This window comes from Crinia signifera, chromosome 8, assembly GCF_055691185.1.
Source record: "Crinia signifera chromosome 8, ASM5569118v1, whole genome shotgun sequence".
Classification (NCBI taxonomy): Eukaryota; Metazoa; Chordata; class Amphibia; order Anura; family Myobatrachidae; genus Crinia; species Crinia signifera.
In genome coordinates, this window is record NC_139224.1 from 25,067,334 (window position 1) to 25,094,252 (window position 26,919).

The 26,919-nt window shown below is 43.1% G+C and overlaps 1 protein-coding gene across 5 annotated transcripts in view; it reads right to left on the minus strand.

Annotated features, from left to right (window-relative positions):
* Positions 1-20,015: 20,015 nt before the first annotated feature.
* TAFA1 (TAFA chemokine like family member 1) overlaps positions 20,016-26,919 on the minus strand; it is a 372,953-nt gene continuing 366,049 nt past the window's right edge. For 2 of the 5 annotated variants that reach the window (XM_083156023.1, XM_083156020.1), the window contains 3 exons: positions 26,389-26,513; positions 23,416-23,480; positions 20,016-20,916 (listed from right to left, as the gene is read on the minus strand). In XM_083156023.1, the coding sequence (XP_083012149.1) occupies positions 23,463-23,480; positions 26,389-26,513 (143 nt within the window). In that variant the 3' untranslated portion in view covers positions 20,016-20,916; positions 23,416-23,462. Of the gene's footprint in view, positions 20,917-23,411; positions 23,481-26,388; positions 26,514-26,919 lie in introns of all 5 variants that reach the window. The other 3 variants (XM_083156024.1, XM_083156022.1, XR_014454311.1) reach the window with 2 other exon arrangements.

The following is a 26,919-nucleotide window of genomic DNA, read 5'->3' on the forward strand; positions in this document are numbered from 1 at the left end:
CGTGATTGATTTTAAAAAAAACATTTTTTAGTCGGTTCAAGAATTAAAGAAGAACCAGTCTTTTTAAGTTGAAGCTTATTTCTACCGAGTCATTTTTTGTTATACCCCTGATGAAGTCATAATTGACGAAACGCGTTGGGTTATTGGAATGATGGAAAACATGACTACATACGAATGAAATTTTGCTGAAAACATCTGTTGTTCATTTTAATAAATTGTATGAAATTACAAAAAAGTGTCTATTATACACCTGTCTATTGGTGGTGGTGGTGACACAAACTAAGGCGCACTCTATATATTCGCTCTATATATATATATATATACACTCACACAGATCCAAGGACAGGGCACTCACTAGACTTTCTTACAGAGTTCTATGCCAGGGGTTACCGAGCTCAGCGCCGATCCTCTGTGTAAATCCCAAGAAGAAAAAAGCAGCCCAGTCGCAGCATAATTCCAGATATATTATAAATCCGCTTTGAGCCCAGATCCTTTCCCCAGTGATGGGCGGCGAGTGTGTGCAGCTCGCTCCAGCACTTGCGCTATACAGACATATCTGCGTTGCCGCCTCCAGACGCGCAGTGAATGCTCCAAAATGTATTATTATTTGCAGGATGCCTGGTCTGTACCCAGCGGAGCCTCTGGGAGAGATCACGCCCCTGCCTGCTAGTGTCTTTCTTCACAGCCGGGCAGAGAGCAGAGAGCTGCCCGGCTGTATTCAGTGTCAGGACACTGCAGCAGCAGCGCCATCAACGGCGCCACTGGTCGCCGAAACAGCCAGGTAGGTAACAATACAAGCAGAGACAGTACAGTTATCACACATGGAACATATTAGGCAGCCATCAGCAGTAATAATATTATTTTTATTTAGCATGGCAACTGAAGCATGAGTTCGGCCGGATGTAGCACTTTTCTTCCAAAGCTGGCACACCCGGTGCGCAACTAGTGATGGTACAAGCAATGGAACGCCCAAAATGTTATGGGCATACCCAAGAAAATGTTGGACGTACCCCTGCAAATGCTTCCCTACTTTTGGGCAGCCAAATCTTTTGAGGCAAGGGGCCAGGGCAGCTGACGGGGTAGGAAAGGGGCGGGTCGGTGTGGTGCTAGAAAGTTATGATGCATTTGGGGGCGTGGCTAGCACGATTGCTAGTAACCCCACCCCCACCCCCGCCGTGCAATGCCGGTGTTTCAGGCATTGCACAGCAGAGGGTGGGGCTACAATGATGCGCTATGCGTCATTTGGTCCCACGGACCCCCTGCCGATGGTCCGATTTCCGGGACCCTCCCGGCCATTCCGGGAGGGTAGGCAACCAGGTGAATATATGCTGACTAGCGAACAGGTACGAATCATTCCCAATGTTCAATACTTAAACACTAATTGAATCTTTACCTCTCTAATGCCGGTCCCTAAACATCTACACCCCTGTTCTGTAATCTGCTGAAGACTGCTGAAACAGATTGCTGCCTCAATCAAAAACTATACAAAGGGATGTTTAAAAGCGACATTTCCTCCTGCATTCAGAGCCCTCACTGGTATCGTGCCCAACAGCAGTCACAGCAGGCATCTCACCTGATTGCCATGCTGAAGTTCTTAACGTTGCAACCTATTAAATGTGCAATATATTCTCTCCACGTCGCGGGATACATGTGTTTTATGTAGAAAGTGTTAAGTGTTTTCTCGTCGTAATATACAGTGAAAATTAAATGATAACTCCTAGAAAAAGTAGCAGTTTGTAGTAATTCCGCATTCAGTGGAGCATTAAATTATTCAGTGAAGTGTGCAAAACATCTGAACAGTTTGAGCCTTAAAGCCTTTCTTCTAACAGCCAAAAAGTGCTAAAACAGGCAAGCATAGCCCAGCATTTCATCTTAGAAGCAGCTTATTGAATTAATAAGACAAGTCAATTAATGTAATGCACTGTTGCTTCGGGATAAAAGAGCGGAATGAAAATATAGTCCCATTTATTATTATTGCACAATAAGACAAGTAAAATAATATTTTTTCAGCATGTCAACTTCCTAAACAGGGTACAGACAGCGCAATGAAATGGCGACTGCAATACAAATCAATTTGTTCTGCCACTCATTTACATAGGCTGAGTACATTGGGGGTCATTCAGGTCGGTTAGCAAAAGCAAGCTCCTTCTTTAATGGACAAAGCCATGCTGCACTGTAACATGTGCAGAGAGAGAGTTACATTTGGGTGAGTTGTTTTGTTTCTGTGCAGAGTAAATACTGGCTGCTTTATACTGCAATTTAGACTTCAGTTTGAACACACCTCACCCAAATCTAAAGCCCCCCCCATCCACTACGCAGACATATCTGAAGCTACAAATACACTGGGCTAATTTTTCACTCTATTCACATCAGATACATCTGGTCAGAGCTATATTTTAACAATAATCGGTAAAAAATCGGCAGATATCGGTTGGATGAGCGCTCCCATGGATCTTTTTGCTAAATCTTCTGACCTAAAGGTGCCCACACACTAGAAAGATCTGCGATCTTAAGATGTGCGCATAAATTAGCCTTCAAATCTTTGGTCCACCCTGGACCAAAAATTTCAGGCAAGCGCACATCTTTACCAAAGATTTTTCTTAAGATCCCGTGTGCGTTCCTATGGATCTTTTGTTAAATCTTCTGATCTTTTGTGCAGCACGTAAGATCAGAAGATTCAGCTAAAGATCCACGGGAGCGCGCATCGGACCGATATCGGCCGATTTTAAACCGATTATCGGTAAATATCGGTAAATAGGGTGGGGGGACTACTAGCGGCGTGTCCCCCCCCCACCCAGACGGAGCATGACAGCTCCCTGCTCCGGCTCCCCCTGCCGCCCCCCTCCCTCCCCGGCGTCTCCCGCCCCCCTCCTTCGCCGGCGTCCTCAGAGTCCCCACGGCTGCACATAAGATTTATCTTATGTGCAGCCGGTCCGACGTCCCGACTCTGACCCGATGCGCACGGGACCGCGCATCGGGTCGGATCGGGTGTCAAAACCTGCGATTATGTCCTATTTCACTGCCCGATCCATCTAGATCGGGTGAAATCGGGGCCAAATCGCATAGTGTATGGCGGCCTTACGATCAGAAGATGTAGAAAAAGCTCCGAGGGAGCGCGCATCCGGCTGATATCGGCCGATTTCGACTGATTATCGGTAAAAAAAAAAAAAAAAATTGATATATTGGACGATTTATCGTAAATCAGCCAATCTGCTAAAAAATCATTCTAATGTGTGGGCACCTTTATATGCTGCATGAAAGATCAGAAGATTTAACAAACGATCCATAGGAATGCACATGGGATCTTAAGAGAAATCTTTGGTAAAGATGTGCGCTGGCCTGAAATCTTTTCTCCAGGACGGACAAAAGATTTCACGGCTAGCCACACATCTGATCTGAGGGAGAACAGATTTGACCTTTTTCCTTCAGATCGATCTGTCAGATCCATCTGAATCTGACGGAAACAGGCCAAATCTGACTAGTGGATGGGGCCTTAAGGTGCCCACACACTAGAAAGATCTGCGATCATAAGATGTGCGCATAAATTAGCCTTCAAATCTTTTGTCCGATCTGGACAAAAGATTTCAGGCAAGTGCACATCTTTACCAAAGATTTTTCTTAAGATCCCGTGTGCGTTCCTATGGATCTTTCAACTGAAAAGACTAAAGGCCCCCATACACTATGCGATTTTGAGACGATTTCATCCGATTTCGGCACTTTGTGCCGATAATCGGACGAAATCGGCCCAAAATCGTAGGTATGTGACATTTGATCCGATCCGATGCGCGGTCCCGTGCGCATCGGACCGGATTAGGGAGGTCGGACGGTCTGTACATACGATCACGTCCGACCTCCCTGTATGCATATGCCTGCCAGCTGACAGGCATATGCATACAGACACCGGGGGAGTAGTGGGGGCGGCCAGCGGCAGCGGTGGTGGGGGCGGGCAGCGGCGGTGGGGACGGGCGGCGTGTGCGGTGAGCGCAGTGTACTTACACATAGCAGCAGCGGCGGGGACGGGACGCGCAGTGGCGGCTATTATATTTTTAAAATACTTGTCAAATGACCGGCCGCTCTCTGATTGGCCGGAGAGCTCTCAGCCAATCAGAGAGCGGCCGGTCATTTGACAAGTATTTTAAAAATATAATAGCCGCCACTGCGCGTCCCGTCCCCGTCGCTGCTGCTATGTGTAAGTACACTGCGCTCACCGCAAACGCCGCCCGCTGCCGCTGACCGCCCCCACTACCGCCGCTGGCCGCCCCCACCACCGCTGCCCGTCCCCACTACTGCCGCTGCCCGCCCCCACTACTGCTCACCGCCCTGCAGCTCCCCGTTTTTTTTTTTACATGGGATAAATCGCATGCGATTTATCCCATGTAAAAATGGCACATCAAGTGCCAAATTGTATGTGAGCCTACCGGGGAGCTGCCGGGCGGCTCGCAGGTAAATTGGGTCCGACTTGTCCCTAGGACAAGTCGGCCTAATGTATGGGGGCCTTAAGACGCAATTGTACAGATGACACAACGTTTTGTGAACAGTCCAGCAATATGGCCAGAAATTTCTTGAAAAGCGGATACGATCCTTCCTTTATTGAAGACAAGATTAACCAGACCGGAGTTTTGAATAGGGGGGATCTCCTTGGAGATGCCCCAACAAAACCAAAAAATGACGATTTCTCCCTGGCATTCATTACAGGGTATAATGCCCAATATAAGGCCATTAAAAAATATTTCCAAAAAAATTGGGGCATCCTCAAAATGGATCCGATTCTGAGGACGATCCTCCCGGAACGTCCGAAATTTATTTATAGGAGGGCCCCCACTATAAAGAACAAAATTGTTCGTAGCTCTCTCCCCACCATTCAACCAAGAGGGAAAATCCTTACTAAAGGTTTCCACCGGTGTGGATTATGTAAGGGTTGTAGAGAGATTGCCAGTCAGGGTATCTCAAAAATTACATCCACTTCTATAAATGGAACACCAGCCACCATCGATGATTTTATAACCTGCAACACCAGCAACGTGGTATATGTGGTGGAGTGTTCATGTCACCTTTTTTATATAGGCCGTACCTCCAGGCCTTTGAAAGTACGGGTGGCCGAACATCTTAATAATATTAAAAAAGGTCTGGCCACACACTCCCTATCCCATCATTTTAAAATGAAACACGACTCATCCTCCAAACATCTATTACGTTTCTTTGGTTTAAAACATGTTGTGGGGAACCAGAGGAACAAAAGCACTACAAGCACTTTAGCGAAGGAGGAGATGCGCTGTATTTATAATTTTAATACTTTGGCTCCAGGGGGTCTAAACCTGGATTTCGAAGTAAAATGTTTTTTATAAATGTTTTATGTGGGGCATTGATTCTGTCTTATATATATGTTTTTAATCGCTTATGATGTCCATGATGCTTTTATTATTGTTTTTTTTTTTTAACTATATCGTTATGGATATATATTGTATTTGTTTCTAATTATGTATCTATTTGCACTTTTGAGGAGGACCGCTGAAGGAGCGATCATATATCCAGCATTTGGCAACTTCAAACACCTTGTCTTTTACGAGACAGCTACAGTCCCCCTGCAAGAAGGCCGCCATAATGCCATAGACGGAAGTGGGGCATGTGCACTTCCGCCAGCCTATACTGCTTGGATTCGGCTTCTCCTCTAGCAAGATGGATGCCGCAATACAGCCGGAAGTGGGGCGGATCAACTTCCAGACGGCGTAACTTGTGTTTTACAAACCAGGATGATCATATATCCAGATAGTCTCCAGCGGCGCCTTACACGCAGCCCGTTGGTGCAATTTGATACAGTTATGACTATCAGCTCACAAAATACGGAGCTTGACTGACATTGTTCTATAGGACCGGGGAATCATTTCTGATTGGCTGGAGTCCAGTCAATCAGTGAAAAGACGTCTGATTGGTTGTTCTTCAGAATAAAACATGTGCAGAGTGTAGCTGGGAGCACTCTCCTTGAGAAAGACCGTAGGGACGGTCGAAAGCGCGCTTGGAGTTCCCAGCTACCATTTGAGGGGACGTTTCGAAAGGACTTTGGACCTGTTACCTAACCTGCCTGTTTTGTGGAGGCCGATTCCGGGTTGACCTCTTCCTAAAAGCGCAGATAGAGAGCTGTGTTTTTTCCAGTTCTCCACCATTTTGGTAATTGGCCATTGTTTTATCATTTGTCTCCTTTTTAATGTTTGTTTGTGTGTTTGAAAAATAAAAGTGGAGTTGCACTATATCTGTTCCCTTATTTTTGGGTATTTGCCGGAGTGAACCCCTCGGAATAAGCTGTTTGGTATTCGCTGATTGGTATCCTCTGCGGAGAAATTGATGAGCATTGCTATTATGTTCCAATCTGGGAGAAGAGGAGACGCCACCTTTCCAGGAGGGACGTACGGTATTGTGGTTCAATACACTAGCTTTGTCCAGTTTTGGGAGAAGAGGACCGTTTTCCACCGTAAAGGGGTGTATTTCCTCTTTCTCCCTATTTGATTGTTATTGGCGCCTGTGGAGGGAACACTCACATCCTTTGTTATTGTATTTCTGTGTTTTGTGGAACTGGGGTTACCACTGTTGAGTGTAGCCATCCGTGGGCTGCCTGGCGCTTAGACAGACCTACCCATTCTTCTTTTGTGCATTAGTGGCCGACAAAGTGACTGTTGACCTAGACATTGTGGACCCAGGGGCCACATACCAAATGGCAGCACATGTGGCTGAAACTGACCATGGTTCCTTGTTAAATGACAGTCACTGTGGTGGAACCATCATCACATTTGATTTGATTTAAGTGTCTCGCTTCCAATATTTTATTAGATTGGCTGAACTTAATTTACTCTCCCTAACGGGCCGTAACTAAGGTGTGTGCGAGCGATGCCGGGCCCTTTGCCCGGAATGGCGCCCTAAAGCCTGAATAGCCTCTACAGTGCCATCAGGAATGTCCATTGGATGCTCCATGCATACCCTCTGTCTTCAATGGGCAGTACTGCACTTCCAGGTGCTGGCCCCTCTTCATGATGTCATGTACACAGGGGGCAGGGCTGACACAGGGAACCTCATTATGTCACCTCGATATGACCCTATCTCTCAATAAAGGTGTCAAAAGGGTGGCTGATGCGGAGTGAGAACTAGCGCAGTGTATTTTGCATGAACGGATATAATTCTATCACCGATACTTGCATGTGTCTCCACTGACGAGATAGGGGTTAGGGCAAGTACAGGGAGAACAAGTTTGTGTTCTAGCATACACATGTAAAGCTGGGCAGGCAGTGTGGAAAAGAGTAAGGCCGACGGTGTGGCTGTGTGGCTTGCGCAGCATGACCTCTGAAAAGTTGCATAGCCGGGGATGGGTGAAGCTGGGATTGCGTAGTCTAATGCCAAAATCCTGGGATTGGAAGCTCCAATCCTGCGAATGATACCCGGCATTATGTGGGCAAATCCCCGGATCCCACCAATCCTGGAATTGGCCACCCAGGGTTTCCTTATTAACACAAAAGCACTTTAAGCATAGAGCTCAAGTAATATAAACCAACACCCCACAGAACAGAACGTAGCTGAAGAAATGACAGACACCTTTAAATAAATCATCCATGTCAATATGAAATATAAGTGTTGGATATTAGAGCAATAATGAGTACAGTGTGACTGATTTATCTCCAGTGCCATTAATGATCCTTTATTAAACCACGTAGAGATTTATTCATTTCTTTTTTGTTTTAGAACCCGGAGGACATAAATCATGCGATGGGTACCTGAAAGCTTTCTGCGGCTTTCATTTAATTAAGTAGAGAAAAATGAATGAGGGCTGGCTAAATTAAGTAATCAAATTTTATTCAAAATGTTCCAATTATGAAATGTTATTTACCAAAAGGGTATCTAGAACAAAGTGTTCCCTCACGTCTTTGGTAACACGATGACTTCTTCTGAGAGTGTCTCAAGACGTGACCTCTACCTGACTGGCCTCAATTCATCAGAGGCGTTTGGGAAACAGAATATTTAAGATGTTAATGATTCTTTCCATATTGTGACAGTGGAAAAGTTTTACTCACTCTACAGAAAATAAGATTTCTTATTTGATCAAAGGAATTATTATATAACTATAGGGTTTTTTTTGTACAGTACTTTGTTTTTAAATACTTATAGGAATTGCTTGTCCTTGGATTTGTCCCTTGTTTCAGGATGACTAGGGGTGGCTTTTGGTGGGTTAATCATCAATGGTCACCATAAATGGTGCCGGTGATGACAACCTCGATGGTGTGAAACCATCTTCAAGGTGACCAATGTTTGTTTCACCCACCAATGACCATCCCTGCTTCAGGGGCAGATTTATTAAGCTTGGAGAAGAGATAAACTGGAGATAAAGCGGAGAAAAGGTAAAAGGAGATAAAGCACCAGCCAATCAACTCCCAACTGTCTTTTTCGAACACAGCTGATTGGCTGGTGCTTTATCTCCTTTTACCTTTTCTCCGCTTTATCTCCAGTTTATCTCTTCTCCAAGCTTAATAAATCTGCCCCTTAGTGTGCAATGAGTTTGGACCAATCAGAGCCCATGGGTGTCAGGCACGGAGCTAGGATCCCTACACCCTGGAGAAAAAGAAAAAATTGGTTGCTCCTTATAATATCAATGGTGGAAAACCATCTAGCTCCCCCCATCAATGGCAAAAGTAGTTATCATTGGTTTTAGACCATCAATGATTTCAAATAATCAATGGTCGATGACAATCCCTAGCATTGACCAACGATGCAAGAAAAGTTCTACTTTTCTATTAAATGCTGTTCTTAATGTTATTCTAACTCTTTTATTTTGGATGTCAATAAGATTATTTAAAATGCAGAAAAGTACCTACATAAAAATTGAGAAGGGCAGTCTGAGACTCCCCTACCTCCCCCCCCCCCCCTTGTTCGATGCTAAGGACTCCCTCAAGAGACTAACAAGTCGGGTAAGTGTTGATGGTGCATTATAGTGGCAAGCTGAGTTGTTTTGTCATATATTGGATCCATTTCTACTAGTACTTTATCTATTTTATTGATTGATGTGACCGAAAATTGCCAGAGGCAATAAAACCAGTGTGTGGCATGAAAGCAGGAGCTCAGCAGCCAGTAGGACATACAGTAATGTTTAAAGCCAATTTCATAATATAAGTAAAGATGTGCTCGGATCCCTTTGTTTTGGTTCTAAGTTATCATCGGTTTTTAATTTTGGCAAAATCACCTTCAAGTAATTTGGTTTGGATTTGGCTTTTGATTTGGTTAAAAATCTAATCAAAACAGCCAAAACCATGTAATTTTTGCAATCCAAGACCCAAATTCACAGATTTAAAACCTGAACTCTGAACTGTAGGAAGATCTGAACCAGAGCCCAAATCGGATCTCCTCAGCAGATCCAGACAGGATTTTAGTTCAGTTTGAGTCCACCAAATTTAGGTAGAATCGGATTTCTGGAAAACCGACCTGCACATCTCTAAATATAAGTAAAGTTTCATCAATTTTTATATTCACTTTTTTACTCCTATGCAGAATGGTAGAATTACTAGAGCTTGCAGCCATTAGTAATTCTGACCGGTAATCTTTACTTATTTAAATACAGTCTATGGATAAATTTATGTCCGTTTTAGTTAAGTTAAATGCAGGAGGGATCATCAATTCAAGTAAGAGTATAGAGTCTGTCATTTCCTGATTGGACACGTGGGAGGAAGTGTCGGCTATTGATGACTTCATTAAATGTCAGGATCTCAGTTGTTTCAATAAAGAGGCAATAGTATCATTTGCCCGTGCACTTAGCCACTCCACACAAGAAATCGGACCTTACAATCGCTTTCCAAAAGCTCCAACACTAACTCATTATGAACAAAAATAACTACTTATTTAAGCCAGTTACACATTAGTTGTATCCCATCAAACCACCTACAGTTTTAAACCAATCACCACAAGACTCGCTGCTTGATATAGACAACGCGATTATTCAGGAACACTTGACGAATGGATTACAATAGAACAGATTGTTACACAAAGATATTGTTCCAGCTGAAAAAGTCTTCCATTGACGCATTTTTACTCCAGTTAGGAGCTGGTTGGTTGATAGTTTATCACTCTCACTTTATCACTTTTCAAGGCATAGTACACCTGGCCCCTAGTCTTGGGGGGGACACTGATTTAAATGCGAACCATAAGCGTTGCTACCAGGATGAAACATTAGCTCTCTTGGAGGAGGTCTACAGTATCTAATACTAATGTTTTATTCATAAATTAGATATATTCCATACCTACTCCCATGGATGCATCTGTGAATAGGCCAAAACCCCAGAATACAGCTTCTCTTTTCTTGTGGAGTGCGAGGGACCTTTATGATGCCATTGAGCCACTAGACCCCGCCTTTACTGAATCAGTGGGTGGGGCATAATGTAGTGAATTGCATTATCATAGCTCCATCCATTCCAGAGGGGACAACCAAAAAGTAAGCAAGTACTAGCTATCCTGATTTGCAACTAGTGATGCCAATCCTGGGGCATTTTTTCAATCCCGGAATTCGGGGAATGAAAAATGCCCAATCCCGGGATTGGCTTCCCTAATAAAAAAATCTGCCCCGGCCACCCAGCATATTTACGTACATATGCGGAGCGGCCGGGAGGGTGGGGGCGGTGGAGCTGGGCAGGTGGACGGCCGATCAGTGAAGCTGGGAGCCGGGCTGGTGAGTGGGCGGCCAGGTAGTGAAGCTGAAAGCCGGGCGGGTGGGCTGACGGGCGATGAATTCAGAGTGGGAGGGCAGGCTGCGCGGCCAGGACGGGGCTGTGCGTCTGCTTAGCCTGCGCAATGTGACCTCTGACCTCATTACGCTGTGCATAGCTGCACTGCCAGGGATGGGAGAAGCCGGGCAGCATCTGAGCACACACGCAATGCTGCCCGGCATTAGTCTAATCCTGAAACTCCAATCCCGGGATTGAAATCCCAGCGTTTTAGGGGCCAAATCCCGGGATCCCACCCATCCCGGGATTGGCCACCCTATTTGCGACTACACCTACACAGCTCTGCACAAATTAGAGGTGGCTACAAAGTGTGGTGGGCTTAGTATGCCCAAAGGTCTGTGGGTTCCAGGCCCTGAAGTGTATATTTTGCTGACAAAAACTCTTCCAGCATTAGTGTCACTAAAAAAAATAATTCTTCTTATAACAGTGAGTTTTCCATTCCAGGAATTAAAACATCAAATTGTATTTGCCATAATCCCTGCTTAATCATTCTGTAATTATGTGAACAGCAAGCAGTAACGTGTTAGATGTGTGTTTTCATTTAGTAAACATCAATCAATATTCCTGATGAAAAACTACCCATGTGTGTCACATAAGCTGTTTAAGTTTTTCCAGCTACGGGAAATGGATCCGCAGCAATTGTTTGGGATACTGGCTTTAAATGCAGTAACGTACAAGACCTTAATTACAGAATATTGTGCACCTAATAAAAAAAAAATGCATTGAATTGTATTATAGACCTGCCATATATTTTTATGTTTTGTCAATTTATCTATACTCTGGGGTATGTGTCTAAGGCCTGGGCACTTTATTATGGTTAATGTTAAACTTCTGTTCCCTGGTGGTGAGCCCAAGTGGGTGGTGACAGACCAAGCTTTGACCAATCAGAATGGCCCCAGTGGCAGTATATAAAGGAGCTGATTTTGTTGAAAGCTATTGAGAGAGGCTATATCATACTGTAGGAAAGGAAATGCAGGGACATACAGTATTTAGCCATAGGCAAACAATGAACAGTGGAAGCATCAGGTTCTCTCCAGATAAAATAGCCATAGCCAAGGAGATAGGGTTGATTAAGCTCAAACCCTTCTCCATTGTCATAAACACATGTGTTATAGCTAGCATAGGTGACGATTTATGTTTTTGCTGGTGGGTGCTCAAGCCAAAAATAAGTGGCTTCAAGGTGAAGGGGTGTGGCCACAAAATAATACCAATTTATATTACGGAGCACAGTTGTCTCCAATATTCAAATTATGGCAACAGAGTTCCACACACTTAAATGCCCCCACAGTGCAGGTACATAAATGCCCCCACAGTGCAGGTACATAAATGCCCCCACAGTGCAGGTACATAAATGCCCCCACAGTGCAGGTACTCCGGAGACAGAATACACTCTTCCCGGCATACTGTTTCCCAGGTGGTGGGTCCGACAATGTTGGTGCTGCAGCCGCATATTAGCAAGTTAATATGGCGGCCCAGCTGCAGCGGGAATCGGGCCTGTGGGTGCTCATCAATTTCCGTGGGTGCTCGGGCCCTTGAGCACCCACAGAATCGGCACCTGCTATGATAGCTAGTCATCTTTTAAGGGATTTGGAAGGAAGTAGAAGCGTCATACAGACTGCCCAGGTCATCACTGTCTATCAGGTCCTGCCATCTCACACATTACCTCTAAACCAGCACCTATGCATACTTCCTGACTTTTGTCATGGTCAGTCCTGGTTACCCCGGAAGGTGGCATCAGTATGGGAGGCACAAAGGGCAGGATGCCATGAGTCATCACAGTCCTGTCCGGCATCTGTTGCTGCATTAGTGGACACCATGACCTCTTTTTGCATCATCAAGTCCACGGACTGCTTACTTCACGCTGGAGGTTAATGGGTACCGGGAGGCTGGACTCTATTACAGAATATGGGAATCTCACATGCAGGAGAGTAAGCATTTATAATGTTACTCTTTTACAATAAAAATTTTCCAGGTGTGCTCTTCTGGCTTCTTATTGGCCACCTGCTGTGCCCAGGTGGAGACGGGCACATACTGATTTCACATTATACAGGTCAAGAGGTGCAGCCTGGGCAATACGGGTAGGAATCATTAGGTCACCAGCATGTTGGTCGACATCATTAGGTCGCAATGCATTTAGGTCAACATGCAGGAAGGTCGACATGAGTCTAGGTCGACGTGAGTTAGGTCGACAGGGTCATTAGGTTGACATGGGGGTAGGTCGACAGTCTAAAGGACACTGAAACGTAGTACCTTGTCCCCTTGCATGGCTCGCTGCACTCGGTCCTTTATTTTATTCTCCCACCACGCCCTAATGGATGGTAGGGCATGAAATACCGTCTGTCGGCACATGTCGGCTGCAAGAAATTAGAAAAACCCCATGTCGACCTTTTGACTGTCAACCTAACCCATGTTGACCTAATGACCCTGTTGACCTGATGAGCCTGTCGACCTAACCCATGTTCACCTAGACTCAAGTCGACCTTTCTGCATGTCAACCTAGACTCATGTCGACCTAAATGCATGTTGACCGAATGGTGTTGACCTAATGACTGTCGACCAACCAACATGGTGACCCAATGACCGTATCCCGGCAATACTGCATACTGGCTGCAGGAATCAGCCCTAGAATTACTAACACTGGCTCTATATATGACTAATGCGGGGTACACACCAGGACGACCCGCTCACAATGCACATCGTGAGCAGGTCATCAGTGTTTCTTCCGATGACGCGGGGGGCACGACCCGCTCACGATGTGCAACGTGAGCGGGTCCGATCCGAAAGCGAACCGCACCCGGGAGTATTGTTGTTTCCAGATCCTACCTGCTGTAGGAATAACGACCAACCCGCAGGACCGCGCATCGGGTCATTATCAGTCCACACCAGGACAGAAAAGGGCCCAATCACCACACAATGAACATCCAATCAGTCGGAATTGGATCAAGATTGATGGGATCGGACCCTTGACGTCCTGGGAAGCGGTCATCTATTAGAATGAACTTAGGTCTACAGTCATTAGGTCGACCCCACTAGGTCGACTGTCAGGAAGGTCGACCTGACTTAAGGTCGACATGGGCCAATGTCGACATGACTTAAGGTCGAATTTGCATAAAGGTCGACATGAGGAAGGTCGACTGGTCATAAGGTCGACATGGGTTTTTCACTGTTTTTTGAGCCGACATGTGCCAACAGGCGGTATTTCATGCCCTACCATCCACTAGGGCGTGGTGGGAGAATAAAAAAGTGTGCCGAGCGCAGCGAGGCACCGTGCCCGAAGCATTGCGAGCGAAGCGAGCGATGCGAGGGTCGGATTCTCATTGCCAACTGTGTCCATGTCGACTGTGTCGACATTCGGATCAAAAAACAGTGAAGAACCCATGTCGACCTTATGACCAGTCGACCTTCCTCATGTCGACCTTTATGCAAATTCGACCTTAAGTCATGTCGACCTTGGCCCATGTCGACCTTAAGTCAGGTCAACTTTCCTGCCAGTCGACCTAGTGGGGTCGACCTAATGACTGTAGACCTAAGTTCATTCTGACAGATGTACCGATTCCGACGTCCTGGGGGTGTACCGAGCATAACTGGGATTTACTGACAACCACGGGCATCTTCTTAAGGTGCCCACAGACGCATCAATTATCGAATGCGTTTTGTACTTTTTAAGCACAAATTGCATGTGCGGGCGCTGGGGGCTGCAGTGCTATAGTTACACCCCGCCGCCATCCCCCGCAGTCTTTAACTGTCAGTGTCTTCAGTACGCGCTGGTCCCGGCTCCCTTCTTCTGCTATGAGGACCACAACAAAATGTCCGCCCCCATTTAGCAGACTGTTCTGTGAAACTGTCTGCTGCATGGGGGCGGACATTTTGTGGTGGTCCTCATAGCAGAAGAAGGGAGCCGGGACCAGCGTGTACTGAGTGTAGGTAAGACTGCGGGGGATGGGGGGTTTGCATGGGCGGTGAGGCGGGGGTTGGTGCGGCGGGGCGGGCGGCGGTTGGTGCGGCAGGGCCGGCGGGCAGGGGTTGGTGCGGCGGGGTGCGTGGGTGGGCTGGATGGGCCCCTTTAACGGCGGAGGGGCGCCCAAAAGCTAGTTACGCCACTGATTGGTATATTGCACACAGCATCTCTGTAATCCTGATGAAGCACAATTGCAAATCTTACCTTTGAGCTGCTTCTTTTCATGCACTCAGGCACTTTCCAGTTTTTCATAAAGACCAGCGTCAGGTCATAGATTTTCAGACGTCATTTCTCTACACGTGTTGAGAAGAGAATAATGTTCTGGATGGTGAAGATGTAAAGTGCTCTCGGAAGATGTGGCTACATTCCCGGACATAGGGGCTGGGTCAGCTAAGCACAACCCTCCCTCACCCCCCCCCCCCCTCCATATACACGTGCACACACACACCTACATAATATATCATAACGGAACCTATGTACAGAAGGTAAGACATTATTAATCTTCAACATTTGTAAATGGTCTGTAACCCTATATTCTTTATTTCCTTCTTTTTTTCTGAAATAAACATTAAGAGTGGGATGTACCAGGCAGCCGCGGTATGTCCCGCCACCCATCGCGCCAATGCTCAGCACATATGTACTAACATTTCCGGTGAGCAACATAAAGGGCAGCGCTCATGATAAGAGCTGCCCTTTGCGATCCCCGCGGAAGCCTGGACTTCCTCGTTTCTCTGTGTGCAGTGTTGGTGGCGACTGCGGGGCATGCTGGGAGGGATCCATGTAGGATCCCTCACACAGCAGCGCTGCGAAGAGAAGCCCATAGGCTTCTATGGGGTTATGCCACCTAGAGCTGCAAATGAGGTAAAAACCCAGAAAAAGGGGTTTAACTTTTTACCGCATTTTTGGTTTAGAACATCACGCCCTAGGGGATGAATGCCTAAAAAATATTATTGCTATGTAATGGTTCTTGTAAGTCTTCTTGCAGAGTTAGCAATCGCTAGGTGATTAAGATCCTGCATGCTGGACAAATCTCGTTAATCGGTACCAGTACCCTCACCGGAGAACACTGGACTTGACAGATCACTCAGAACACAGCACTGGCACATTGATCAGCGCTCTAGCACTGTTTAGATCGCTCAGCACAGTAGACCCGTGTGTAGGCCCCATAAATCTTTAAAAATGAAAGTTACATGGATGTAAATACTTGAAATTCCATAGCAAACCACAGGTATTCAGTTAGTATATACTAAGCACAGGTATTCAGTTAGTATATACTAAGCACAGGTATTCAGTTAGTATATACATAAGCCCAGGTATTCAGTTAGTATATAGTGAATATATTGGTGATTATCTGCAAAAGCTGTCACTATGACAGACAATCACACTAGTATCTGATGCAATTTCTGTGGCGCCTGTTGATCTGTCAATTTAGTCAAATTGGTATTAATGACAGAAAATAAGAAAAATATAAAAATATATATAAATGCGCACACAATGTAATGTAACATCTATTAGTCCAGCATTAAACACAATAGTATCCAATCTGATAAGCAGTAAAAAATGCAAAGAGAACCACATATGCAGTAAATGTTATGCTAATTGTCTGTGATGCCTATTAGTAAATCAATTGAACACAGTAATATCTAAGAAGTGAATGTGTTAATGGTTGTTAACACATATAGGTCTAACAATTAGCAATATTGGGCATCCAGAATGCATAATATGGGATCTCTAACATTTGTGAATCAGGCAGATCATCATGCTGGTATTTGATGGGAAAAAAATATATGTAAAAAATATGCGCATACAATAACTGTAACGCCTGACAGGACAATTGTGTGCAAGTCAGGAATGTATGAGCACCTATAAATCCGACACTCAGAAATATAAGGTATTCGATACAATTAAATGAGTAACCAAAATAAACAATATAGTTGTATAATCTAAGAGAAAAAAGGGGTAAGAGAAGGAGCAGTGCTGGTAGCCGGGATCAGTCACCGGAGTCCCGTCTTCACTGAGCGGACGGGAGGTGAAAGTGATTAGCCGGCACACTGCGAGAAGCAGTAGGAGAGATGTGTGGGGACAAGGATACCTGCTGCGGCTGCGGGTAACTGGGACGATGTCAAGGCTATCAAGGTGATCAAGCCCACGTGGTGAAACCCGTTCTGATGCTGCACAGGCTATACCAGCTCCCTGTCTCTATGGGGAACTGATAGCCTTGACATCGTCCCAGTTACCCGCAGCCGCAGCAGGTATCCTCCCGTCTCCCTCTTCCTTCTCTGTGTGTGAGAGACACGCTGGCGGCGCATCTCTGACCTGCTCTACCCGGGTATCAGGTCGGACCTAACGCCGCTCACAGCGCTTGTCCCCACACATCTCTCCTACTGCTTCTCGCAGTGTGCCGGCTAATCACTTTCACCTTTCGTCCGCTCAGTGAAGACGGGACTCCGGTGACTGATCCCGGCTACCAGCACTGCTCCTTCTCTTACCCCTTTTTTCTCTTAGATTATACAACTATATTGTTTATTTTGGTTACTCATTTAATTGTATCGAATACCTTATATTTCTGAGTGTCGGATTTATAGGTGCTCATACATTCCTGACTTGCACACAATTGTCCTGTCAGGCGTTACAGTTATTGTATGCGCATATTTTTTACATATATATATATTTTTTTCCCATCAAATACCAGCATGATGATCTGCCTGATTCACAAATGTTAGAGATCCCATATCATGCATTCTGGATGCCCAATATTGCTAATTGTTAGACCTATATGTGTTAACAACCATTAACACATTCACTTCTTAGATATTACTGTGTTCAATTGATTTACTAATAGGCATCACAGACAATTAGCATAACATTTACTGCATATGTGGTTCTCTTTGCATTTTTTACTGCTTATCAGATTGGATACTATTGTGTTTAATGCTGGACTAATAGATGTTACATTACATTGTGTGCGCATTTATATATATTTTTATATTTTTCTTATTTTCTGTCATTAATACCAATTTGACTAAATTGAAAGATCAACAGGCGCCACAGAAATTGCATCAGATACTAGTGTGATTGTCTGTCATAGTGACAGCTTTTGCAGATAATCACCAATATATTCACTATATGCGCCCAAACTTCATACTCTGTTATCCAATTATATCGGATACCGTTGTGATCATCCGTTACATTAACAGGGGTCACACATTGCCACTCACTTATCTCTGACACTCTCTCTGACATTCTCACTAAGATCTACTATCATTCTTAGTCCCTCCTTTCTTTTTCTTCCCTCTTCCGTGTAGCAGAGACTTTCTGGTGGCGAATTTCAGCCCTGCAATGCTCCGGTATCAGGGTTGATCTAACACCACATACAGAAGTGTCCTCCTTACATTTGCTAATTTTCCATCAGTGCATCAATCTCTTCTCTCACCCTCCGTCCGCTCACTTACGTGAAGACGTGGGGCAGCAGAAAGAATTGTGTTCTATACACTGTACTTTTCTTTTGTATTTTTTTCCCCACCCCCTCAAGGATACCTGTGATGCTATGAACATATATAATTTTGCTTTAATTGACGGCTAATCACCATCAATGGGTACTAATGGGACTGTCTGTAATGTACTTATTTAATCTAATTTTGAAAAAAATCTTTTTGATTGATCTATACAGACTTGTCACACTTTTTGGACGTGTCACCAGCTGTCCTATCCATAGGACTTCAATATAATTTGAATATCAATCTTATATGTTTATTTAAACAAACACCACTAACTGCCACTGTTTCTGATACCATTACATGATCAAATCAGTTTACATGTTTTTTGCTCACAATATTTTAAAAAAATGTTTACTTATTGATTAACTCTCCATGGCTAATTATTCATCATGAGTTATTACTATTTTAGAATAATTGGAATTAAAAGTTAAGTTTTAACATTTATTCACTATACATCATTCCTAACAATTTAAAAGTGTGCCTCCAAAAAGGAATCCTTTTTGTGAACGGCTGCCCACCTCCTGTGGAACACCGTTTCTCCTCCTCTAAGTACTTAATATGTGTGTATACTTAATATAAGAAAATGGGTTTAAGCTGCAAGGGTATTACCTAGAAAGGGGACATCTGTACGCAGGTATGTGATTCCTGTGAATGACTGTACCTATCACAGTAACTACTGTTGATGGAGCAAGATGAAAGAGTTTGTAGATGCATAAAAAAACCCAGTTCTTATCTAATATTGATTTTATTTTAATATTAAAAACATTTACTGGATCATGTTTTGTACCTTTCAGTTGCTCATCGGCAGAGAAATGTATTTTTATGAGGCATGAAGTGCAATATAACAGCTGAAACAAAAAAATTAATAATGAAAGCCATGTATAAAGTGCTACCTTGAAGAACTACTGTTCACTGCATATTAAAGTTCAACGACGTCTTCAAGCTCCAGCAAATTCATCTCTCCTGATGCTGTATACAGAAGCCGGTTTGAATGGTCCAGATTATCTGTTTACACTGAGTCTTAACTGGGTCCTTCCCTGGTCCAACCCTGGTAGCTACCCAGGAAGGATTACCGTCATTAGACCCAGGGGTTTTTGGGTCCCTTTTCCTTTGACTCGTGACCCAGATTATCACAGCGATAAGCAGTGGTGTAACTAGATATTTTGCGCCCCCTGCTAAAAATATATCTGGCAGCCCTTCATCCTTGATTTATAATTTTCTTACCTAAATGCTCATTGCCAGGGATTACATGCTCATTGCCAGGAGTTTCATGCTCCTTGCCACGGGTTACATTCTCAATGCCTGGGGTTTAATGCTCATTGACAGGGGTTACATTCTCAATGCCTGGGGTTTTATTCTCATTGCCAGGGGTTTCATGCTCATTGCCAGGGGTTCAATTTTTGATGCTAGGGGATTTATGCTCATTGCCAGGGGTTTCATGCTCATTGCCAGGGGTTACATTCTCGATGCCAAGGGTTTTATGCTCATTGCCAGGGGTTACATGCTCATTGCCAGGGTTACATGCTCATTGCCAGAGGTTTCATTCCCATTGACAGAAGTTACATGTTCAAAACCATTTTCAGCAAACTCCATAAGGATGGCCAGACCCATTGGAATCTGCATAGATCATGTGCCCCCACAGTGCCGGCTTCCCCAAGCCAACGCTTGGGCTGCAGTGCCATCGTTACGCCACTGGTGATAACCTGGGTTTTTGCAGCACTGCAAAAAGAAGTATAATTATTTATAACTGTTTAGTAACCCAAAACTGCAAACTCAATCTAATTGTTACCGAACATTGAAAAGGAAAAAAGATTCAAACAAAATAATGTTTATTGAGACTTTTACTGTTGAAGGAATAAGCAACTGCAAAACAGTGGAATTGACTAGGGATTACTGCAGACAGCCCCGATTATACAAATCCTGCCAATATTCTATGTACAGTACACCTGTAATAATACATATATATACCATCAGCGATGACATAGCCCATTGAACCTCTTGTTAGAAATTCTCAAATGCTGAGTGTCCTGTTTAAAAGTCTTCTCTCCGCTGGCCTTCCTGTAAAAAATACTTCATTGAAAGATGCGAGAGCAACCATTGGAATAAAAATGTTTACATAATCAAAGCCTGCATGCCGTAATCACACATGGATAAAAAGCCTCTGAAAACACAATATAAAGAAAAAAAAACAAAAAAACAAAAAACATGTTTCATCAACATGTTCATCTGGATTAAAAGGAAGATCGCGATTCCCAACCTTGGTTGACGATTCTCAGTGTTTGACGGAACGTCCGATCTTGTTCAGTACAGGCAGTTTTATAAACATGATACTGGCCCTTTAAAGGGAAGGAAAGACTCATTTGTCAGTCATGGGTTCCGGAGATATATACAGATTTATAGATGATATAAAGTTGCAAATCCATAGTGACAAGGTTCCTTGTTTCAACACAAAAAGAATCAAAAATGTTCTGCCCGTTCCTTGGCAAAGTCAAAGCGTTGTCCGAGATTTTTGCTCCGTGCCATGGTTTTATTTCACATAGTGAAACCACTAAGAGTTTTCCATTAAAAAGTCAAAGTGCAAGTGAAGACATTTGGCTTGTAAATCCTTAGTGTGTGTTTTGTCTTTCGAAAGAAAGTCTGTCTATGGCCTCCTTCACTCATTGGCAGGTCCTCGTGATGACTATCAAGGGAAAGATTAGGATCTTGGGTGGATCTGAAAGGCGAACGTAAAGAAAATATTATAAACGACTGGAAATATTCTATTTATGCTCTTAACTGTATAATACATTTCGTTTATTTGAATGTGATATAAACAAAGGAAATCAAACAGCCTTATCATATATGAAGCACCAAGTACTGACAAGTGGCATCTTTAAAATCAGTTACTTTAGCAGCCTTCAGTTCTAGCTGAAAATATATTTGATGAATTGTTTTAATGGACAGATGTATTAAGGGCCTAATTCAGGGTCGCTCAGTACGCAGCATAAATTTGCTGCTTACTGAGCTGTTAAACCCCGCCCCCTCCCCCTTCGTTGAGCGAACGGATGTGAACGAATGCGGCCGTAAGTGCGAAAATGAATTTGATGGTCGGCGATTGTGACATCATGTGATGTGTAGGCTTCACCACGCCTGCATTCACATGGGGACACCCAGCGTTTTTCTGGGCACACCCACTGTTTTTGTGGGCATGCCCAGGAAGCTCTGGGCATCCCCAAGCGCCAGCCTCCTGTCCACCCACTGCCTGCCCCCCTCTGTGTGAACTTCTCGGCTACTGTGATAGTCGCCAAAGGCGTTCGCACAGTGGCCCTGCACATGCGGATTTTCACCGGTTCAATTCCAACCACAGCCAGATATGTGTGGAGGTTGTATGTTCTCTCTCCATTTGTATGAATTTCCTTCTGGTGCACCAGGTTCCCCACACATAGACAATAATTACTTTTTGTCAGAAGCTACTGAACATACCAGTGTTTTTATTATTGATTTTTGAGTAGAAGGGGAACAGAGTCCCTGGATTAAATCCTTACAGAGAGAGGAGGACATACAAACTCCACACAGAATGGGCCCTGGTTGGAACTGAACCCGTGACCCCAGTGCAGTGAAGCAGAAAGCTAAACTCTTCCGTTACCATGCTACGCTTTGTTTTTGGGCTGTTTGTAGGAGGTGAGACTATAATTATATGTATGTGGTGTGACTGTCAGAGTGTAGTCAATAAAGAGCTTCTTGTTTTGATAGCACTGACAAAGACTGACAAGCGCTGGCGGATCGCTGACATAACGCTCTGGCGCTTGTTTATCTTGTAGCTGTTTCCTTCTAAAGTAGATCCAAGTTATGTACACAGCACACAGGATTAATTATGTATGTGCTCTGTTACAGCGCATCTCAAACCTGACAACTGATTCTTGTTTTGTGGCCTTATAGTCAGGAGTATATCAGTGCTGGATAGTATAACTGCTTCTTAGTACTCTATAAATATAACATAGTTATCAGTAGCTGGATACATGTGGACAAGAATATAGTTTGAATCTGATTCCTTATTAAAATGTAAAATTTTAATTTGGGCAATTTTTTAAATAATAATAAAGAGTGTGGTGACAGCAGGCTCAAACTGGCCTGACCCATGGGTATACCGGAAACCCTCGGCCGGTCACTCTACCTGACGGCCCAGTCTCATCTAAGGGTCAGTGCACTTGAAATATACATATGTTACATTGTACTGTACAGCACTCTGGTGTAGTTCTATTATTGTTATTAATCTGGCACACTTTCCTGCATGCATTGGCAATATTTATTAAAGGGTCCAGACCATGCACTTTCTAATGGTTAGCTAAGCCTCTGTAGAGGCCGGCCAGACCTTCTCTGTAGGTCAGTTGCACCCTTTTTGGAAGTCGGCCACACCTCCTGTGGTGGCTGAACACACCTCTAAGCTTTTGTGCATTATAGATCAAAGTAATGTGCATTTTATACCCAAGTATGTCACTAACTCAAAGCATCTGACCACACAGATATCCAAGGGGGAGATTTACCAAACTTTATCTACAGGAGAAGTGGAGATTGTAAGCTCTCACGAGCAGGGCCCTCTTCCCTCATGTTCTTTTCATTTTCTTACATAAACCATCTTTGATGGCACAAATCCTGTGGTTTTTATATCATTCTGGTACTTATTCGAGGGTCCTCTGCTATATTTATGTACAATGTACTTGTCCTCTATTGTATTCAGCAATAAGTCCCTATTTTGCTTGTTCGTTTATGTTGTCTGTAATTTGGCGCTGCGAATCCCTTGTTGCACCATATAATATATAATAATAATAATAATAACTGTCGCTATCATTTATCATGTCCACTCTATTTACATTATTCACTTTACCTCGGAAATTGCAATAAAAATATTCACATTTTGAAAACTCCTTTTAAATAAAGAATGAACAATAAACAATTCAAAACACATGTATGACATTTTATCAAGTGCTTTGGATGGATGAAGAAGGGGAAGGATGGATGAACAAATGAAATGCATCTAGTGGTAAGATATATAACACTTTAAAAGAGAAAAGAGTACACGAAGATGTGTAAGCTGCATATGGCCATTACTGGGCGCATATCTGGGATGCCAACTGGTGAATGGTGACTACTGTACATGAGTCTTATTCAACAAGGAAGACAGTTACTGGCAATGGTCAGGCTATTTGTGTAGTGTAACAATAACTATACCTACTGGGTTTCAGGGCCTCTCAGATGCCATCGTGCCTTGCATGAAGGTGGTCATGAGTGACCCTGAAACTTAAAAACAAAAACAAAAATGTAAAACCTCTCCCGGTCAAAAATAAACAACAACAACAAAAAAAAATTGCCAAAACAAGCAAAAAACACTGATAACACTTTGATTATGGTACATGACGTGTAATAAAGTATTAAAGCTAAGTAGACTTATGGGTTATGTGTGGATATAACCTGTACTATGTTGGGACAAGTTAATGTCTAGCTCAGGGCTGGGCAACACCAGCCCTCCAGATGTTAATGAACTGCACATCCCAGGATGCTTTGCATTAGTTTTGCTATGTGGCCATGCTGAAACTGATGCAAGGCATGCTGGGATGTGTAGTTCATCAACATCTGGAGGGCCGGTGTTGCCCAGCCCTGTTCTAGCTGAAATGCCATTTGGCATATCATTTACAAAGCCAATTTGTACATCTATATATTTGAAAGGCTAACTACTCCTCACCTCTATGAGGTCAAATACTGCCACTGACCACTAGAAGCCACTCGGTGGAACCAAATGACTCTTTTGTGTGCTAAAAGTTGTCATAACTGAAAGTGAAAGCAATTTTTTTATTTCATCAGGGACACTGGTCTGTTCCAAACTTGATGGATATGGAGAGAGGGAGCCGTGAAGACTGAGATTAGAGGTAGGAGCAGATAGGGACTGGGGGTGGATTGGAGAGTTTGTGGGCTAAAAACTGTCACAGCTCAAAGTTAACGTAAAAACGGTCACAGCTCAAAGTGAAAGCACATTGAGGAAGCCACCATTTTGAAGGATTATTAACTAGTATTATATAATGACCTAAATGTGATATATTCCATAGTAACTAATCAGATATTATTTGTCTGCTCATGTAAGTAAATCTAATGGAAACAATGTTCTAAATGGCTGCTAGAGATTGTAAAAGGCTATTTTAATAATTGCTACTGTATCTATAATTTCCAAATGCATTCCCAGCTTTTAAAAAACATGCCTGGAAATATGTTCCTGTAATTGCAGCAATTTTTCTCTATATGAAGAAACTGCGCATTATATAATGTACACTTTGTCCAAATAGACACAACTATGGATTAGTACCAGTTTATTATACAGTATGAATAGCTTAAACATAAAATTTGAACATTTTTTGTTGGGAGTCAATTAACCTAGAATATACAAACTCCACACAGTAAGAGCCATGGTCGGTATCAAACCCATGGCCTCAGCGCTGTGAGACAATGATTCTAACCATTACAACATTCATACAACTCCCCATTTCAATGCATGGATATGAATTACCTGGGGCCTATAATTATTACTACATGAAGTACCTTGGGCCTGTAATTTGTTTCTATATGAAGTACCCGGGCTTGTGATTTGTTATACCACTTTCACACTGCCTAAACGGTTTAAAAACCGGAATTTTGAAACGGTATTTAAAACGGGTCTGAGCCTTCACATTGCAGTGGATTACCGTTTTAAATTCACATCAGTCAACCCATTTAATCCCCTGAACACGTTTCAAGGCAGCCAGCCTATCACAGGTCTGTAGTCTATTGTTTTTACTAAATACCACTCTGAAACGTGTAGGAGCTTTTGAAACGTTTTGAAATACCGGTTATCTTTAACCGGTAAATGAACTCTGGTGCTTTCCTAAACGTTTTAAAATGGAAAAAAACCCCGGAAATATACGGTTTGAAAGGGGTATTACAGTCTTGAATTTATATCTTCATGAGTATAATTTCGGGTAGACTGCAATTTTGAAACCTGAATGTCAATGTACAATTTAAGTGTATCTCCTGAGTCTGCAGCATGATAACAATGACTGACATTCACAGAGAGCATAAGAATAAATAAATACAACAATATAGAACCCTATTCCCAATACACACTAATCAGCAGTACTTCTACACTGGACTGGTTACTGCTAATGCAAGAGGACATACGGTGCAGGGGGACTTCCACAGGTTGTGCTAACCTTACATGGTAACACTTTTAAATTAATGTATTCATTGAGACAATGTATATCAACAACGGTAATAGAAATATTTTATTTTTAGTAAGAAAGGTACCTGTTCTGCCAGGAATTCCTATAGAGACATTCAGGAGAATTTGATATAAAAGAAAAAACAGGCGTTTGCATTAAGCCTTGCAATATTACTATGTAGAGTATAGCTTAGGGTGGGATAGGAATGTTAGTGCTAATGTTTCTGGTAATACGCAGTAATTGATTGTTTATTTCTAGTTATTTATTAAATATAATTAGAAAATCAGAGGTCCTCGGGATAGCGGGCAATCTCTTTATAAAATAACTTTTAATGAAAAAAAAACTTTTTATGTTAGTTGCTTAAACATTTAACTTTTTATACGAGTACTAAAGAAGTATGTAAACATTTAAGTAGAGATGATTTGTTCGGTTCTATAGAAATATGAACCCACCCAAATTTTAAGGCCCAAACTGATTTTGGAGGTTTTGGGCCAGATGTATCACGCTTCAAAACTGATAAAATGGAGAGTGATAAACAACCAGCCAATCATAGCCAAACTGTCATTTTTCAAACCCAGTCGGTGATGTGTCAGTTGATTGGCTGGTTGTTTATCACTCTCCATGTGATCACTTTTTTAAGCTTGATACATCTGGTCCCTAATCTGATCCAAGTCCTGAATCCTACGTCACACTGTTTCGGTACTCGGATTTTAGAATTAAATTTCAGGTTTGGATTGCAAAAATGTAATGTTTTTAGCTGTTTTTTATCCATTTCAAAGAAATCCAAAACTCAAGATTCGGATTTTCAAACTGAATTTAGAACCAAAACACAATAAGGAAATTAGAACCACAGCAGATCTCTTAATTCTAAGATTGTTATTGCAGGATAAATATAACATATATTGCATATAATAAATATAACACTTTCTTCTGTGTATTACCTGATACTGAGTGATACTTACTCTTGTGGTCTTTATCTTATTGCCAGTTGCACACATCCATCCTGAGTTATCTGGGAGGGTCTTACATTCTTCCCCTTCTAAGCACGGATCCATCTCACACCACCACTTTCCAATAACTATCGAAGCTGTTGAAATAAAAATAATCAACTGAATTTTATGCAAGACCTACTATGGAACATTATACGATCAATTGAAGTGCCATTTAAATTGCATTTGTTACGCTATTGAGACATATGTTAGCCGGACGTTTCCAAGGAGAACTTGGGAGGCCCAATAGCAAAATTTTGGAGAGGTTCTATTCTTGTTACCCGTTCCTCTCCTTACTTGAACAAGCAACTGGGAGCATCAGCATGGTTGCACCTCTTATATTAAGTAATAAAGCGCTAGTATTGGAGATGTTAGAGGGGTGTGGATTAATAGGTCGACAGTCAACAGGTGGACTACTATTGGTCGACAGACAATAGGTTGACACAAAAGAAAAGTCAACATGGTCTAGGATGACAGAAGCAATAGATCGGCATGGAAATGGTT